The 17,096-nt window shown below is 38.9% G+C and overlaps 1 protein-coding gene across 1 annotated transcript; it reads left to right on the forward strand.

Annotated features, from left to right (window-relative positions):
* The first annotated feature begins 6,056 nt into the window (after nucleotides 1-6,056).
* ccr9b (chemokine (C-C motif) receptor 9b) lies at nucleotides 6,057-15,991 on the forward strand. Its single transcript, XM_009297318.4, has 3 exons — nucleotides 6,057-7,036; nucleotides 7,765-7,805; nucleotides 14,645-15,991. Exons 1-3 carry the CDS (start codon nucleotides 7,012-7,014, stop codon nucleotides 15,686-15,688), a joined length of 1,110 nt encoding a protein of 369 aa, XP_009295593.3. The 5' UTR covers nucleotides 6,057-7,011; the 3' UTR covers nucleotides 15,689-15,991.
* Nucleotides 15,992-17,096: the final 1,105 nt, after the last annotated feature.

Here is a 17,096-nt window from a genome sequence, read left to right on the forward strand (position 1 = left end):
CCTCTAAACAAGACAAGACACTGCATTGCACGCAGACTTTGGTAATCGATTTCGGTTACTATGTATTCCTGCAGTTGTCCTTTGTATTTTACGCACTTCAAGACAAGGCACTTCAGAACTAACTCTCTCTTCTTTTTTCTTTCTAGGTGTAGGCACAGGTCTAGTTTCTGGATTCTCAACAGGTAAGTTGACTCTTTCTTTTTCTAGCTCAACACATACAGGTGTCACTTCCAAAGTGTCATTAGGTATTCCCTGACTGGATGCCCCTGAACAGTCTTCACTCCCTCTGATCATTGAATCTTCCTCCAAGCTCAGAAACTAGTAAGTTTGTATTTTCAGATCTAGTCGGGTTCTGCCCTGGACACTGAACTTCCTCTACCAGAACACACTCTGCCCCAGGTGAGGACATCTCTGAATCCAAAACAGAGTTAGGTACATCTTTTACTGGTTGTTTTAGGCATCTTGGCATAGGCACTGGGACTGGATGACTGCAGGACATGAGGTTGGACCTATGCACTCTTTTTACTGTACTGTATGTCATACTGTACCTCCTTCGACAAGCTCTACAGTGTGTGTGGTCCCCTGCATATCTAATATTTTGTACACGGTGGAAGACCATGCATCCTAAATATTGTTTCTTCCAGGGGGCCTGTGTTGCAGGTACACATGCTGTCCAACTTTTATAGTTATGCAATTTACTTTGTCTTCATGAAGCTTGGTTATTTCTGCAGCTTTCCTTTCCGCACAGTTCTTTGCTCAAACGTCCATCCTTGAGATGTTCTTGGTGTACTTTTAACCAGTCAAGCTTATCATCTGTGGCAGGCTCCTGACCCAGTAGAGCATCAACCAGCTCAGCTAAATGGTCCGGTCACCTGCACTTCTTCTCGGGTGGGAGAGACTTTAAAAAGTCATGAAGGGTTCTGTTAAACCTTTCACATTGAGAATTGCCCTATGGGTGGTGCTGTGTTGTGCGAGTTTTCCTAACTTCATACAACTTGCAGATTTCTGCCATCACAGCACTTTCGAAGTTCCTGCCCTGATATGAGTGTAGTCGTTGAGGAATTCCATACTTCAGGAACCACTCTCAGAGAAGGATCTTGGCAGTAGTCTCTGCCTTTTGGTCATGGGTGGGAAATGCTTGACTGAACTTTGTGAACACATCAGTTACTACAAGAACATTTTCGCACCCATCCGTGACTGGTTCCAAAGTTGTTAAATCGACAGCTACTACCTCCAGTGGTCTGGTGGCCAAGAATGAAGCCCAAGGAGCCTTAATCTTTGGTTGCAGCAACTTGGCCAACACGCAGCACTGACATTGCTTCACCCACTGCTCCACATCCTCACACATTTCTCCCCAGAAACATCTCTATCTCAACAGGCTTAAAGTTCTCTCAATGCCTTGATGGGTATCTGATCATGGACATTTTTCAGGACCTGATCCCTTAAGTAGGTGGGTAACAAGAGCTGGTGACATTCGCCCATGTTGACATCATAGATTAGACAATATAATAGACCATACTTTTCTCTGATCTTTGGCCACTGTTTCAACAGAGGACGTAATGATTTAGACAATCCCAGTTGCTCTTGCTGGGTGGGTTTTCTTTGACGACTCCAAAACTTCTTAAACACACTTTGCCTTGGATCTGACTCCTGAAACTGATGAAGTTCTGCCTTTGAGTACCCTGATAAAGTGGGGGTATTCTCATCCACTTTTTCATCTTCTCCAGCAAGAGAAGCCTGTAACTGCCTGACTTTACTGACTTACAAACCTGCTGCTAACAACTCTGGCTCCAGAGCTATTCCTGTCCTTAGCATGTTACAGATTGCCACAGAGCCATCATACTCCGCATCCTCACTTTCATATTCTGGTTCACTGAACGCTGGTCTCCTAGAAAGAGCATCAGCAGCTATATTGCATCGTCTAGGATGATTTTTTAATTCAAAATCGAACGCCCAACGCTTTTCAATAGCTCCTAATTTGGCTGTGGTAAGGTGACAAGGAGGATTATTGTCTGTTATGATGGTTAATTTGCACCCCAGCAGGTAACTTCTGAACTTTTCGGTGACTGCCCACTTAAGTGCTAACAGCTCCAGCTTCATAATGCTGTAACTTTGGTCGTTCTTCTCATCCCCCCCTCAGTCTCCTGCTAGCATATGTGATTGCTCCCAGCCCAATATTACTTGCGTCTGTCTCTATCAAAAAGGGAAGTGTGAAATCAGCATACCCTAGTGTTGGTGCACTTGTGAGTTTGTCTTTAAGATTTGCAAATGATGTTTGACATTGGGAAGTCCAAAAGCTTCTATACACCTAAGCTGCCTTGATAGAACTTGTCTCTCTGAGGCACAAGTTTACAACATCATGCAACGGTCCAGCTATCTGGGAGAACCCTTCAATGAATCTCCTGTAATAGCTACCGAACCCCAAAAATGAACAGAGTTACTTGAGAGTGCTAGGGACAGGCAACTCCCGAACTTCACTTATTTTGTCAGGATCTGTACTCACACCTTGGGCAGAAACTTGATGGCCAAGAAATTTCACATCTGGCTGCAGAAAATGACACTTTTCTGTATTTATTTTTTAGCCCAGTTTCTCTTAACCTTCTAAACACTGTTTCCAGACTCACCAAGGGGTCATGAAAGGTGGAGGAGTACACCAGCAAGTCATCCAAGTAAATAAGCACAATTTGAAACCCCAGGTCACTCATGGAGTCTTGCATTAGCCATTGAAATGTTGCGGGCACATTACATAGCCCGAAGGGCATGCGACAGTACTCAAAAAGGTCAAACAGTGTAGTAAAGGCCGTTTTAGGTCTGTCCTTTTCATCAACTCTTACTTGATGGTAACCACTAGCCAGGTCTATAGTCGAGAATACTTGTGCTCCACTTAACGCATCCAAGCTCTCGTCGATGCGTGGCAATGGGAAAGCATCATGTCTAGTCTTGGAGTTCAACTTCAAATAATTGACACACAGCCTTAAACTTCCATCAGACTTGTGCACCAGAACAATAAAAGATGAACAGATGTAACGGGTGTCCCATCAAAAACACACCCGTCCATATTAACTCAGATCTTGGACTCAATGAAAGAAGCCATCTACCATTGCACTCAATCAGATTTATTTTCTCCGTCTGAGATAAAACAAAAATATGTAGTGCAGTAAAGTGCAGGATTAACATTCAGCTCTCTCTCTAAAAGGGAAAAATACAAAAACTCTCTCGTTGGGATATTGTACACAACACTAAAAGGCCTTAGCAATGTAATGTTTCAGCTAGCAAAACACAAATCATCTAAATCGTTCCAAAATAAACATTAGGAAATCAAAACATGAACTAGTGTATTATTTACACAACATACACATCTGTTTCAATCGATGAAATGATATAAAATTGTTTATATTATGCCTTTTTAATCAGTTTGCGAGAGAGACGAGCTGCGCTTACCTTACACAGTCACACCGATCTCAAAGGGACAATATACTCCTGCAATTTATCAACCACAAGGGGGCACTCAAACACCATCTAATTTATAATGCCTAATTTCATATTATTCACTCTGATGAATTATATTATCTTATCTTTTCAACTCTGTTACACAGACGATAAATAATAAGCGGCTCACTTTGCGTGCGGATATGCCCAGTTATTTAATTCATAACTGGCACTAGTTCTGAGTGCATTTGAGTGTTGTACATGAAGTGGCAGTTGGTCAAATATTTGTAACATAGCCTGTGTAGTACTGTTCGTTGTTGTTGTGGGAAGAAGACAGGGTCGGCGATTTAGGTAAGTAAATATCTTTAATTTTTCAATAATAGCCACCACAACACTTTATCTGTGTATGTTTCTCTCCTCTCCCTACTGCACCTCCCGTTCTCCTTAAGAAGGGAATCTCTCCGGGCCTATCACTAGAAAAACAGGTGTTATTTATCATTTCTGATTGGCCTGCTGATTAGCCGCCAGGCTCCAATCATGCTCTCCCCCCTTATCGGGTGTTCAATCACGCTCACCTCTCCACAAACCCCCACCGCCCGCCTTAGGCCGGGGAGCCGTCTGGCCTGCATATACAGATCATTTTTGTTAGTTACAAGCGTAGCCAGTGTCACTTCCTCTATCTCCCTCCACTGCTTCAGCAGATGTAGTTTAGTGCCCTTGTCATATCCCCGGCGTTGGTCATCCTGGACTTTAAGCAAATTCTCTGTAGAGAACTGCCCCAGTGTGTGGAGTTTTGCTCTAAGGTACAGAATTTACTGAATTTCATTTTTACTATTAGAAGGCTCGTCCTCCCGAACCTCTCTAATGACCTCCAAAACTCCTATGGGCTGTCTGCCGTAGAGAAGCTCAAAGGGGGAAAACCCCGTGGAGGCTTGGGGAACCTCCCGCACAGCAAATAACAAGGGCTCCAACCACTTATCCCAATTCTTCACGTCTTCGTGAACGAACTTACGGATCATTGATTAAAGCGTGCGATTAAACCTTTCCACCAGCCCGTCTGTTTGTGGGCCGGCATTTCCAGACGGCTATGCTTTTACCCCTAAAATTTAATATCTATTGCCGTTAGCGGGTAGTGAATTACATCCCCGTGCACACACCTTACCCTTACCATGCAGCTTGTATCCAATGCCAGGTCTTGAAGCAAGCTTTGTTGGATGGAGGTTTGGTTACACCCCGAGTCCACCAAAACTTGATATGTACCCCCTTTTATACTCACTGGTATCCGGTGTAGCCCGTAGCGACCGGGGCCGACGATTGGCGTACCAGGGATGCAAATCAATGCACTCACATCCTTCATGGAGCAGACTTTTGGTGCGCTATCCTCATCCCCGCGACGCCAATGCATCGGCCCAGCCCTTCTCTCTATACCCCCGGGGCCAGCAGGACCAACCGTTTGAACCGGAGAGAAACCTGGCGCTTTCTGTGGAACCGCCAGGGGTCGTTGCTCCACCACTTTGCCCGAATAGGGCCCCGCCCCTCTTGGGACGCTTGGCAGATCTGCATCGGTGCAACAATATCTGGGTGCTAGTGTGGGCGGTCTCCGCATGTCTGGGAGAGAGGTTATTTCGCAAACCCTGGACCTTGCCACCAGGTGATCCTCCACCAGCCGGATGGCAATCTCCAGATCTTCTGGACCCACTCCGATGTTCGGGAGGGGAGGCGAGTGATGAACTGTTCCAGTACCACGGCATCCACCACCTGGACGGTGGTCAGGCCATCTTGTACAGCCATCTGCGACAGGCTTCATGGAGCTGCTCGGTGAACACGAAGGGCCAGCCTTTCAGTCAGCATCAGGGACCGGAAACTCTGACCTTGCTCCTCCGGATTGCGGCTGGTCCGCTGAAGAATGGCTCGCTTCGCCCGAGAGCAGCGGGATGACACATACCGGCCACTCAGCCAGTGGCCAGCCACACACCTCCACCATCTTCTCGGACAGATTGTGGAACACTTCCGGGTCGTCCTGCACCACCATCTACTGGAAAGTGATGAGATGGTGGGCGGCAGAAGTCGAAGCGGGCCAGATCTCCTAGGACAGCAGACTTCGGATTAGTTCGCAGTCCTCTCGCTGGGCCTCCAAGAGGACTTGGAACCGTTGATGTTGGTCTTGCTTCAACTCCACCAGAGTATGATGTTGTGGGTGGAGAACGGCGAGTGCCTGGATGACTTCCACACCTGGACTAGTAGACAAAGCTAGGACGTTACTGTTTCTAGTACTTATCAAGCCAGCTGACTTTTCTGTGTGCAGTATACACGTTCTCCCCGTGCTCACGTGGGTTTCCCCTGGGTTCCCCGGTTTCTTCCCACCGTCCAAAAACATGCAACTTTTGACTAATCCAAATCGGCACCATAGACATGCTTCTACTAAGTAGTTATCTCTTAAGAGCAATCACTATCTGTTTAATAGCTAATACAGCAGGGGAGTTCTCAAGATCCACCAGAGATCAAACTCCCCTCTCGCCTTGCAAATCGTAGGGGGGAGTCCCGAGCTCGAGGATTTTATGAGCTCAGGGCTCTCTTGCGGGACAGCATGCCAAACAAGCTTTATAATCAATCATTAGCTAAGTGTGAACTCTTGAAGGGAAGAACAGTCTTTCAAAGGTCCATTGTGTGACAGAAAAGACACAGTTTTTTTTTTTATTACTTTTATTGGTTGTAAAAGTGCTTATAAAATGTGTTTTTATATTTCCTTGAAAGTGTTAGGTTCAAATCATCATGTCTTAAAAGAGAATTTATTGTATTTTGTTTCTTTATAATTTGCATAGGAAATTAGTCATTTGCAGCTGTTTATAGCTGTGTGTGTCTATGTTGTTGAGAGCTGACAAACTGTAAGTTTAAACAATTTCATTAATTTTATTTAAATTCTTATGATTACATATTCATTGATGTAAAACTCAGGAACTGAGTTTTTAATGGTGGGAGAAAATTTGCAAAGTGTTCATATTGCAACAAATCGCATTTTAACACAAAATACTGACAACTTTGTTGGTTGATGACTTACACTTGTTTGTTTTCTTTCAGCATGAACTGCTGCTTCCATTGACATAATATTATATTTCTAGCTATTGTGAACATAAGAAAATAGGATAACACATTTTGATGTGAAAAAGCTAACTTATTATTTTCAGTGGCTGCATTCAAGCTTAAGCTTTTCTAGTCTAGTAGTCCAAAATTTGCATATGTAACACAGCGCTGTTCTTAGTGCAGTCTAGAATAAGTGGCCTAAGGATTTTTCATCCTGTGTTTGGTGTCATTACACATTAAATTCCCTGACTGAATAAATAAGAAATTTGTTCTTTTTTCCACTTGAGCCTCTACCTCTTAAAATGTATTTCTGTGTCCCTAAACTTCAGTGACAACTGACAAATACAGTTGGTTCAAAGCAGGGGTTCTGAAGGTTTCATGGTACTTTGCTTAGACACGTGACTTTGTGGTTTTATAAACTAGTTAAAGGCAACATGAGGTTCAACACAGAACAATTGTTGTATTCTAGCTGACTGTTGTGAGAGCCAGAGAGAACAGAGCATGGATATCTCCACAACTTCAGAATGTAAGTATTAAAAATCAAGAAAACTATATCGTCACCTTCGAATTATGAGGTTCTATCTGACATTTTTGGCAAAATTGAGTTATTGACATATTCTTATTAAATGACAACTTATTTACATTATGGGATTTTTTTAGAAGCTGTTTAAATTTTGGGACTTTTTATATTAAAAAAAAAACTGATTTTACACACACTGTCTGTTATGGAATGGAAAAACTTTAAAGCATAATATCTCAAAATCATTCAGAACACAAATAGAACCTTATAATTCCAAGATGACAAAATATGATTTAATGTGGTTATGCAAATAATATACACATTGTTTGAAAACATATATACACAGTATGTTGCAAAGTGCAACTTTAATCACTGGGATTTACCCATCATAAATGGTCTTTGGCCATAATGTTTACACATTAAAAATGTTAAAGTTGGAATTTCTTTGTACAAGGTCTTTTGAGAAGACAAATGTCATTGTTTTGGTCTCTTATATTCATGAACCCTTAAGTAAAGCCTGTGCTATGACCATAGAAACCCTTTTATTCTGATATTAATTCCTACACCATATATTTCCTCTAAGTATATATATATTTTTCCCCTCAGGTCATATATTTGATCATGTTTACTATGATTTGAATTATCGAAACAATGCATTATTATTGAAATACAATATGTGTAAACAGATTTCAATTATACCTTTTGCAGTAATTGTATGTTTTTTCTCCTAATAGATGAAAGTGGTGCGTTTAATTTTACAGATTTTACCAACTTGGTGAGTACTAAGTTCATGCATATTTAACATAGTGTTTATCTAATTATTATCTAATGGATTTGTCAAAATCTGTCAATTTTTGCATTAGTCAAAAAACAAATTCTGCCCATGGCAAAGCATATCACCAAGCAACAATCTCTCATCCTGTTACTGTATATTTTCTATTTTCTGAATAAGAAGTCAAGTACAGTGACCTACTAATCTGTGTCTTTCTCTTATCTCAGACAGATTAGGCAACATTGTGTAACTATGTAACTATTCAACACAAGTAGAGGAATTTCCACTTTGTGCATCTAATATTGTTTATCTGTTATCTCTATGTATGTCAGGATGGAAAAGAATTTAGGGTTTCACATGCTTCGGAGGGGCCCTGTTTATAACGACCACTGTGGCAGGTGACACTCGTTTATGCATGCTTCAGAAAGCGTTGAAAGAGGATGTGGTGTACTTGTGTGGTTTCTCCACTAGAGACACCTGCACCTGAGCTGAGCTGTGTTTTGCACATTTAGATTGTTAAAGCTTGCTGAGATGTTATGATATGAGGTGCCGTATAGGATTTAAATCAAACTTTGCTTATCAACACATACATAAAACACGTGTATATACACCTATAAATTACTCGCATATACACCTATACTACTGGATGTTCAAAACAACAGGGATGAAACTTGTGTATATACATATAAACTTGACGCATGAATACACCCACATACACACGCACATACATATAAACTCGATCCTCACATAAACACTCACATTAACACACGCACATACATATAAACTTGCTGCATGCAAACACACCTATACACACTCGCATATACATATAAACTTGATCTATGCATATACATCCATAAACTCTCACATAAGAATATAAACTTGATGTGTGCATAAATACCCAAATGACACTTGTGCAAACATACAAAATAAAATTCACAAACATATATACAGTAAGTTGTGTATATACATATATGCAAGTGATTTCAGATGTGTGTACGCATGAATTTTCACAGTAAAAGGAAGTTATTTCACTTTAAAAGGAAGTAGTTTAATTTCAACGTAAAAGAACAAGATTATTATTTGTCATGAATCAGGTTATTGCAAACCTTAAGAAACAGAAATAATGTGATTAATAGAGGAATTACATCTGTTGAATTATGAAAATAGATTATGCTAATTCTAAAAAAAAATAAAATAAAAAGGTAATGCTCCTGCAAAATTAAAGGTTTATTATGCAATTAAATTATTGGAAATGTTATTATGGTTTAATAAATATAAGGTGGCTTAAGTAATCATTTTGAATAAAATATGTTTGTCTAATATTATTTTTTTATGTTTGTTTTATTATTGGTGTCACTATTCGTCAAGGGTTATGATACACACTTATGTCCAGTAGGGGGCAGGAATGCACTTAAGTGGGTTTTCCTGTCACCAATAAACAGGCTAAAGCCTGATTTATACTTCTGCGTCAGGTGACCGGCGTAACCCACGGCGCATGCAACACGCGTGGCTGTGCATTTATACTTCTGCGCGCTGTCTCTGTCGGTCTGCATTAACACTTCCGAAACGCTAGTTGGCAGTGATGTGTAAATGTTCCTCTGTGTCGAGTTTCTTCTGTGCTTTTTTGCTTTTCCTGAACACTTCTGGGATGTACAAGTGGCTCAAACTCGCTCATTTTGAGGCAGGAACCGGGGGACGTGCAACAATTTTAACTATGAGGTAAACACAAAACAAAACTTTACATCCGGAGCTCCTTCACGGACTCCACACTTGTAAACAATCGCTCGCGCCATTCGCACGGCTCTCGGTCCCGCCCAGACTCGTCAGCGCTACCAAGCCGACCAATCACAGAGCTTACGCTACGCGTCGTTGCGACGTGTAGTTACATTTTTTGAGAGGTGCACGTCAGTGACGGCGACGGCCACGGCGAAGGGCTATGCGTCAGCGCCGTAGCATACGCCGGTGTTTGACGCAGAAGTATAAATCAGGCTTAATGCACCAAAAAGCCTGATTTATACTTCTGCGTCAGGTGACCGGCGTAACCCACGGCGCATGCAACACGCGTGGCTGTGCATTTATACTTCTGCGCGCTGTCTCTGTCGGTCTGCATTAACACTTCCGAAACGCTAGTTGGCAGTGATGTGTAAATGTTCCTCTGTGTCGAGTTTCTTCTGTGCTTTTTTGCTTTTCCTGAACACTTCCGGGATGTACAAGTGGCTCAAACTCGCTCATTTTGAGGCAGGAACCGGGGGACGTGCAACAATTTTAACTATGAGGTAAACACAAAACAAAACTTTACATCCGGAGCTCCTTCACGGACTCCACACTTGTAAACAATCGCTCGCGCCATTCGCACGGCTCTCGGTCCCGCCCAGACTCGTCAGCGCTACCAAGCCGACCAATCACAGAGCTTACGCTACGCGTCGTTGCGACGTGTAGTTACATTTTTTGAGAGGTGCACGTCAGTGACGGCGACGGCCACGGCGAAGGGCTATGCGTCAGCGCCGTAGCATACGCCGGTGTTTGACGCAGAAGTATAAATCAGGCTAAAGGCTGGATGCCAGCTGCTGTAAAAATATAAGTAGTAGTTATTAAACACAAAAGGAGTGTACAGATAATATATATAGCTTTTCCATGGGGGTTAACTTGACCAACATGATGAGCAGAGACTTTTAATCAGCATTTTTTTTTTTTTGTCTATGCTGAATAATTAACAATCAAAATGGTACCAGAATCTTGCAATTTTGACACCCACATTGTAAAAACATATAAAAAGCATAATAATTATAAAAATTTTAAAAACAAAACAAGAAGACTGTAGGCTACATTAACATTTGCAATAGAAAAGAGGAGTTTAGTTTAAGTATACATTTATATTTATAATTCTGTTTTTTTTTTTTTGAATATCATTTAAGGGTTCTATCTGTCCATTTATATTTGTGTATGTAATTACCTAATTAAATGAAAAGTTTTTAAATAAAAATATTTCTTATTTTGAATAGTCTATTTATGTAGACTAATATTTTATATAACATATGTTTATAATTTAACATATTTAATCTCTCTATTAATCACATTATTTCTATTTCATAAGCTTTGCAATAACCAGATTCGTGATAAACGTTTGTGAATTTTATTTATTATTTATTTTTTGTATGTTTGCGTGAGATGTTTTAGGTGTGTTTGCATGCAGTGAGTTTGTGTATGTGCACGTGTTGTTGAGGTTGTATATGCATTGACCGAGTTTATATGTATATGCGATTATGTATAGGTGTGTTTGCATGCTGCGAGTTTATATGTATGTGCATGTAAATGTGGGTATTTATGCAAGAATCGAGTTTATATGTATATATAAGTGTGTATAGGTGTGTTTGCATGCAGCAAGTTTATATGTATGTGTGTGTGTTATTGTGAGTGTTTATGTGAGGATCGAGTTTATATGTGCGTGTGTATGTGGGTGTATTCATGCGTCAAGTTTATATGTATATACACAAGTTTATTCCATGTTGTTTTGAACATCCAGTAGTTTAGGTGTATATGCGAGTAATTTATATACACGTGTTTTATGTATGTGTTGATAAGCAAAGTTTGATTTAAATCCTATACGGCACCTCATAAGGTGTAGGCTAGAAAATAATGTTTTGTAATATTTTAATCCTTTATATTTATATTCTATATATTCTATATATCTATTCTTATTATATACTAAATATATCCTTAATATTTGAATGTTTTCATATGTAAAGATATTTGCCTATTGCTCTCTTGTGCGTATTAAGCAGTGCGTAAGCGAGGCGCAACACTGCGCCGGAGTTTAGACCGGTTTAGTTTTGGTCTAATGAAAAATCTATTATAGATTCTCAAAATAGCAATGCGCCAGCGGTCCGCCTCAGAACGCCTTCCTTTTTAGACCAGAACGCATATGGGCGCAAAAATGAGTGCTAATGCATTTGCTATTTAAACAGACTCTTGCGCCAAGCTGAAACTACCAAAAGACTACTGCGCCACGCCTTGCACCACACTGCGCCGGGTCTATGATAGGGCCCTTAAACTACCAAAAGACTACTGCGTCACGCCTTGCGCCACACTTAAACACTTAAAACCTAAATGCTAGCACGAACATTTATATATATTTTTATTATAATATAATACAAATTATTGTATTATATTATTATGTATCATGTGACAAAAGCTTTAAACATAAGAATAAATAATATTTAAACATATAAAACAATTACTTTAAATCAAAATAACATTTTAAGACCTTATATGTATGTGCACAAATACCTGATGATAATGCTGTGAGGTTAAAGGGTCATAGTTTCAATTTATTCCTGGAAATAAATATGAAATAACTTTTCTAGCATGCTAGCCTTCTTTTTTTCTCTGAAAAGGTTCACCACTATTTCATCACTACTAATTTGCGATGGGACATTTTGATCCAAAGACTGATTATTTGTTAATTTAGCAATGGTGTTAAATAAAAACTAGCATTGTTATAATTTTTTTTTTCTATCAGTTTTACCTCCTATTGCTGGACTTACTATCTTTGTACACAATTATAAAGACCTCTAATAATTAACAACAATTAATTAAAAAAAATCATCATTTTCTTATTTTTGTTTATTTTATTTACATAAGCTGTATCCTACTATTGAGTCATATTTTAAAAGCATTTATTTGAATTAATTGATTTTGTTGTCAGCAAAATATATTGTGTAGATTAGATCTTATTTAATTCAACGGTCTGTACATAATTAGAGTATGTTGCATTTTTTCTTAATTTCTCTATGTGAAACCCTCTAATGTAGCATTAAATTATTACAGTAGTGATGACAGATGACTAGCAGAGGATAAAAAAAAAGATGTGTTGCGAATCTATGTAGTCACTTGTACTCAAAATCTAAATGAGTAAAAGTAACATCTGTAATTATTAAGTACAATAACATCCGTAAATGATTTCCTGAATGAAGCAGTTGTAGTTACTGCTCGTTCTCAAACACAATGATAAACAAGGATGCAAACTAAACTTTCCACGTAAACTGAACTTTAGAGCATACTCTTTGATGTGATGGTGGTGTAGATGTAGTAGATTGGCATAAGGTATAAATGGTAGATTTTACATGAAGTTAGTGGGTTCTGTAACATTGGTTCAGGGAAAATGCAAGAGGTGGATCCACATGCAACTATTTAATTTAAATAAAACAAAATACAAAACAAAGACAAGAACAACAGAAGAAAAAACAAGGAACAGTCCAAAGACATCCATCAGAGAATAGACAGCAACCACATGCAAACATTCAATGGCGAACAAACACAGACTGAATCTCAGAGCTATATATATACTGAGCTGCGGGTGTAAAGTAATCAAAGTTCATGAACATCAGGTGTCAGGTGTATTGGATTATGGAATGTGTAGTCCAGCTCAGTGGTACAGTAGATGTGATGTGTAGAGTGCCTTCTGGTGTGTCTGGTCTTCACTCTAGCTGGTGACCGTGACAGGCTGTAAATTAAAGTGGTACTTAATTTGTTCAATAGTATCTGGATGCAGCCTTTATGAAGCATGCTGAGATTAAATCTCTCAGTGAGCAATGTCAGACACAATGCACTCAGTGGAGCTAGTGACGGCACTGTGAGGGGTAGGGTTAGGGGTGGGTTAAGGTGAGGCCATTAAAAAGCATTGGAATGCAGCTCAGAATGCACTGCACCAGGTATGCATCCAGACCCCTCTTAATCTTTCCCCAAACCTATCATCGTGTTCTCTTATACTTACTTGTACTTACTGTATAAATACATTATTATTATTACAAAATATTCCACTGTAAATTGTACTTACTATGTAATCTGTGGGCTGTATTCTAAAGTTTTACCAGATTATTTATTTTAAATATTTGCTAATGTTCAGGTTCAGTTATGTATTTTACTTTTAGACACAATCTCATTACTAATAATTATAATTATTTTAATATATTATATTAAAAAAGAATGACAACAAATAAAAGTGTGCATTTGTGTTTTTACAGCATTAATTTTGCACCTAAAACTTAAAATTCAGATAGCTATGTTTTTAAAACAAGGTTCAAAATGCTTTCACGCTCATTAAAACAGATCAACTTAATCAAGACCTTTGCTAAAAGGCCTAAAACTAATGAGACAAATACTGATCCACACACGAAGTGGGACTGTCTCATCAGCACCTGAGCCGGGGAAACTATCTCTTTCATTAAACAGATCAGATCCAGCTGCTGTGCAGCATCCTCACATGAAACAGCTACCATTCAATGTGTTTTAAACAATTTTATCTGACAGACAGACTGGCATAAATAAGCAGACATCTCCATTTTCACGAGTTTCTGAGTTTTTTCACCTTTCAACTGAGTTAGGTCCACCGAGTTAATGTGGGAACATGTTCAGTGCTGTTGCAAATGCTATATGCAAATTTGTAAATGCCTGTCCTGCTCGTTCAAATTATTTGATGAAATGTATTGAATTGTAATTTACCGGCGCAAGATGGAAAACAGTTAAACATAGGCTTGAATATGAAACTGAATATTTTACTTTAAGTTTATTTGGGCTAGAATATTATTTTATTTGACAATCCAGTTTGTGATTCGGCATTGTTAAAGCATAGCGGATTTGAAGCACTTCACCTCAAATGTTATTCATTCTTTTATTTTATCAAGAAGATAACTGACCAAGAAAAATATTTAAACAAAGAGACACACTATATATGAAATTTTTCCATCTTTTGTCACATATTTGCAATTTTTATGTTCCTTTGTATAAAAATTGTTAATGGCACAGAATTTTTAATGCCTGAACATGTCTTTTTTATATTTTAGATTACTGATACTGATGACTACGAACCAGAACTGGATGGATTATGTAGCAAAGAATTGGTGCGACAGTTCAGTAAGAACTTTGAGCCTCCTCTCTACTGGATCATCTTTGTTGTGGGGGCTTTGGGCAACCTACTGGTTATCTGCATCTTCACAACTGTGCGGAACCGTCTCAAGACCATGACCGATGTGTACCTGCTGAACTTGGCAGTGGCTGATCTTATTTTCCTAGGTACATTGCCCTTCTGGGCAACAAATGCAGCTCAGGGATGGGTGTTCCACCAGGTCATTTGCAAAGGAGTTTCAGCCGCATACAAAATCAACTTTTTTGCTAGTATGCTCTTGCTCACTTGCATTAGTGTGGATCGCTACATTGCCATTGTCCATGTAACTGAAGCACACAACTACAAAAACAAACGCATGTTACATAGTAAGATTACATGTGCTTTTGTGTGGCTGGCCTCCTGCATTTTAGCTCTACCAGAATTTATTTTTGCCAAAGTGAAAAACATTGAGCCACAGCACAACTCATGTGTCATGGTATACTCAATAATGGATAATAACCGTACAAAAGTTTTGGTGTTGGCTTTGCAGATTTGTGTCGGTTTCCTAGTTCCATTTATGGTCATTGTCTTGTGTTACTCTGTCATTATTCGTAAACTGATGCAGGCTCGGAGCTTTGAAAAACACAAGGCTTTAAGGGTAATTATTGCAGTTGTGGCTGTTTTTGTTTTCTCACAGTTGCCGCTTAATGGATACCTTATTATAGAAGCAGGCCAAGCCAACAATGCCACAATTACAGACTGTGAAGTCATGCAAAGATTAGATATGGTTGGGCAAATTGTGAAGAGTCTTGCTTACACACACTGTTGCTTGAATCCCATTCTGTATGTTTTTATTGGGGTTCGTTTCCAGAAAGATCTCCTGAGCCTACTTCAGTGCATGTCATGTGGCTTAGGATCAGTTGAAAACTGTAAACTGCAAGACACTAACAAGAAACCCTCTGTTATGTCTGACACCGACACAACTCCAGTTTTTTCTTTATAGATCATTGTTGATTTTATCAACAACTTTTATCCAAAAACTTCAACAGTGTCATTTGCCATGCTAAAGGTGTGATATACTTATTTTTTTAGTTTAGAATTGTGGAAAGACTATTAATTGTGCTTCATCATAGTATTCTTCTTTTATAGTTTTCAGGCTCCTTTTTTGTAGGTGGAGTATCTTCCTGGGCATTTAACCAGTATTTTTTGGAAAATATGATTCTAGTTAGTGTACTGTTTTATGTATAATATTATGTTTTTTTATGTATACACATCAGCGAAAATATTATAAAGTTTAAATATATTACTCACTGTCCTTACTTCCTTCTTTATCAGGGCTCTCCACAGTGAAAAATGTATTTGCTTTCAGAATGTTTTATAAAGACTTTGACTACAATATAACAGGTATTGGTCCCACTTTATATTAAGTAACCTTAACTAATACGTACTTACATAGGAACTAATAGTTTGCTACAATGTACTTATTGTGTAAATACATGTATTTACTGTGTACTTATGCTTGATTAAATACATGTATGTAGTTACATCTGTAACTAACTTTTTCAATTACATTTGTAAATACACTGTTGACCATCCCTTACACCTTAACCTACCCTTAAACCTACCCATGCCACCAAACCTGTCCATAACCCAACCTCTATTCCAACTCAAAAGCACCACAAGTGTTCTCAAATACATTATGAACACAGTAAGTACGTTGTATTTATTTTTTTGATGTAAGTACATAGTAGTTAGGGACACCTAATATAAAGTGGGACCGATGCTGACAATGGAGGAGAGGATCCAAACTCAGTGTTTTATTAACAGGATGGTCAGGCAAGCAATGATCAATACAGGAGCAAACAGATGTACAAGGGCAATCAAGAGTCGTAGTAAAAATAACAGGCAGATGGTCAGAAGGCAAGCGGTAAGTACAGTGATATTACAGTGTACTTTTCTGTACGTATTGTATAAGTATAATGAACGTATGTGTAGGTATAAGGGAACAAACCGTAATGCTTGGGTAATAAGGGGGTAACAACTGGATATTCAGCACGAAAACTACCACGTAAGTACAGTGAAACAACTACTTTTCTGTACGAAAAGTGTAAGTATAAATAACATTTTTGTAGGTATAAGGGAACAAACTGTGATGCTTGGGTAATAAGGGGATAACAACCAGATATTTAGCATGAAAAGTACAGCGTAAGTGCAGTGAAATAACGGTGTACTTTTCTTTAAATTACAAAGGAACAAACCATAATGTTTGCTTAATAGGGGGTAACATTTATCATGCAAAGAACCGCGTAAGTATATTTCGTTTACAATGTACTTTTCTTCAAGTATTGTATACATATTGTGTGCATGATAAAGCCTACCATCAGGGTTCAATGTAGATTAAAACAGGCTCG

Source organism: Danio rerio, chromosome 24 (genome assembly GCF_049306965.1).
Source record: "Danio rerio strain Tuebingen ecotype United States chromosome 24, GRCz12tu, whole genome shotgun sequence".
In the NCBI taxonomy this organism is placed as follows: Eukaryota; Metazoa; Chordata; class Actinopteri; order Cypriniformes; family Danionidae; genus Danio; species Danio rerio.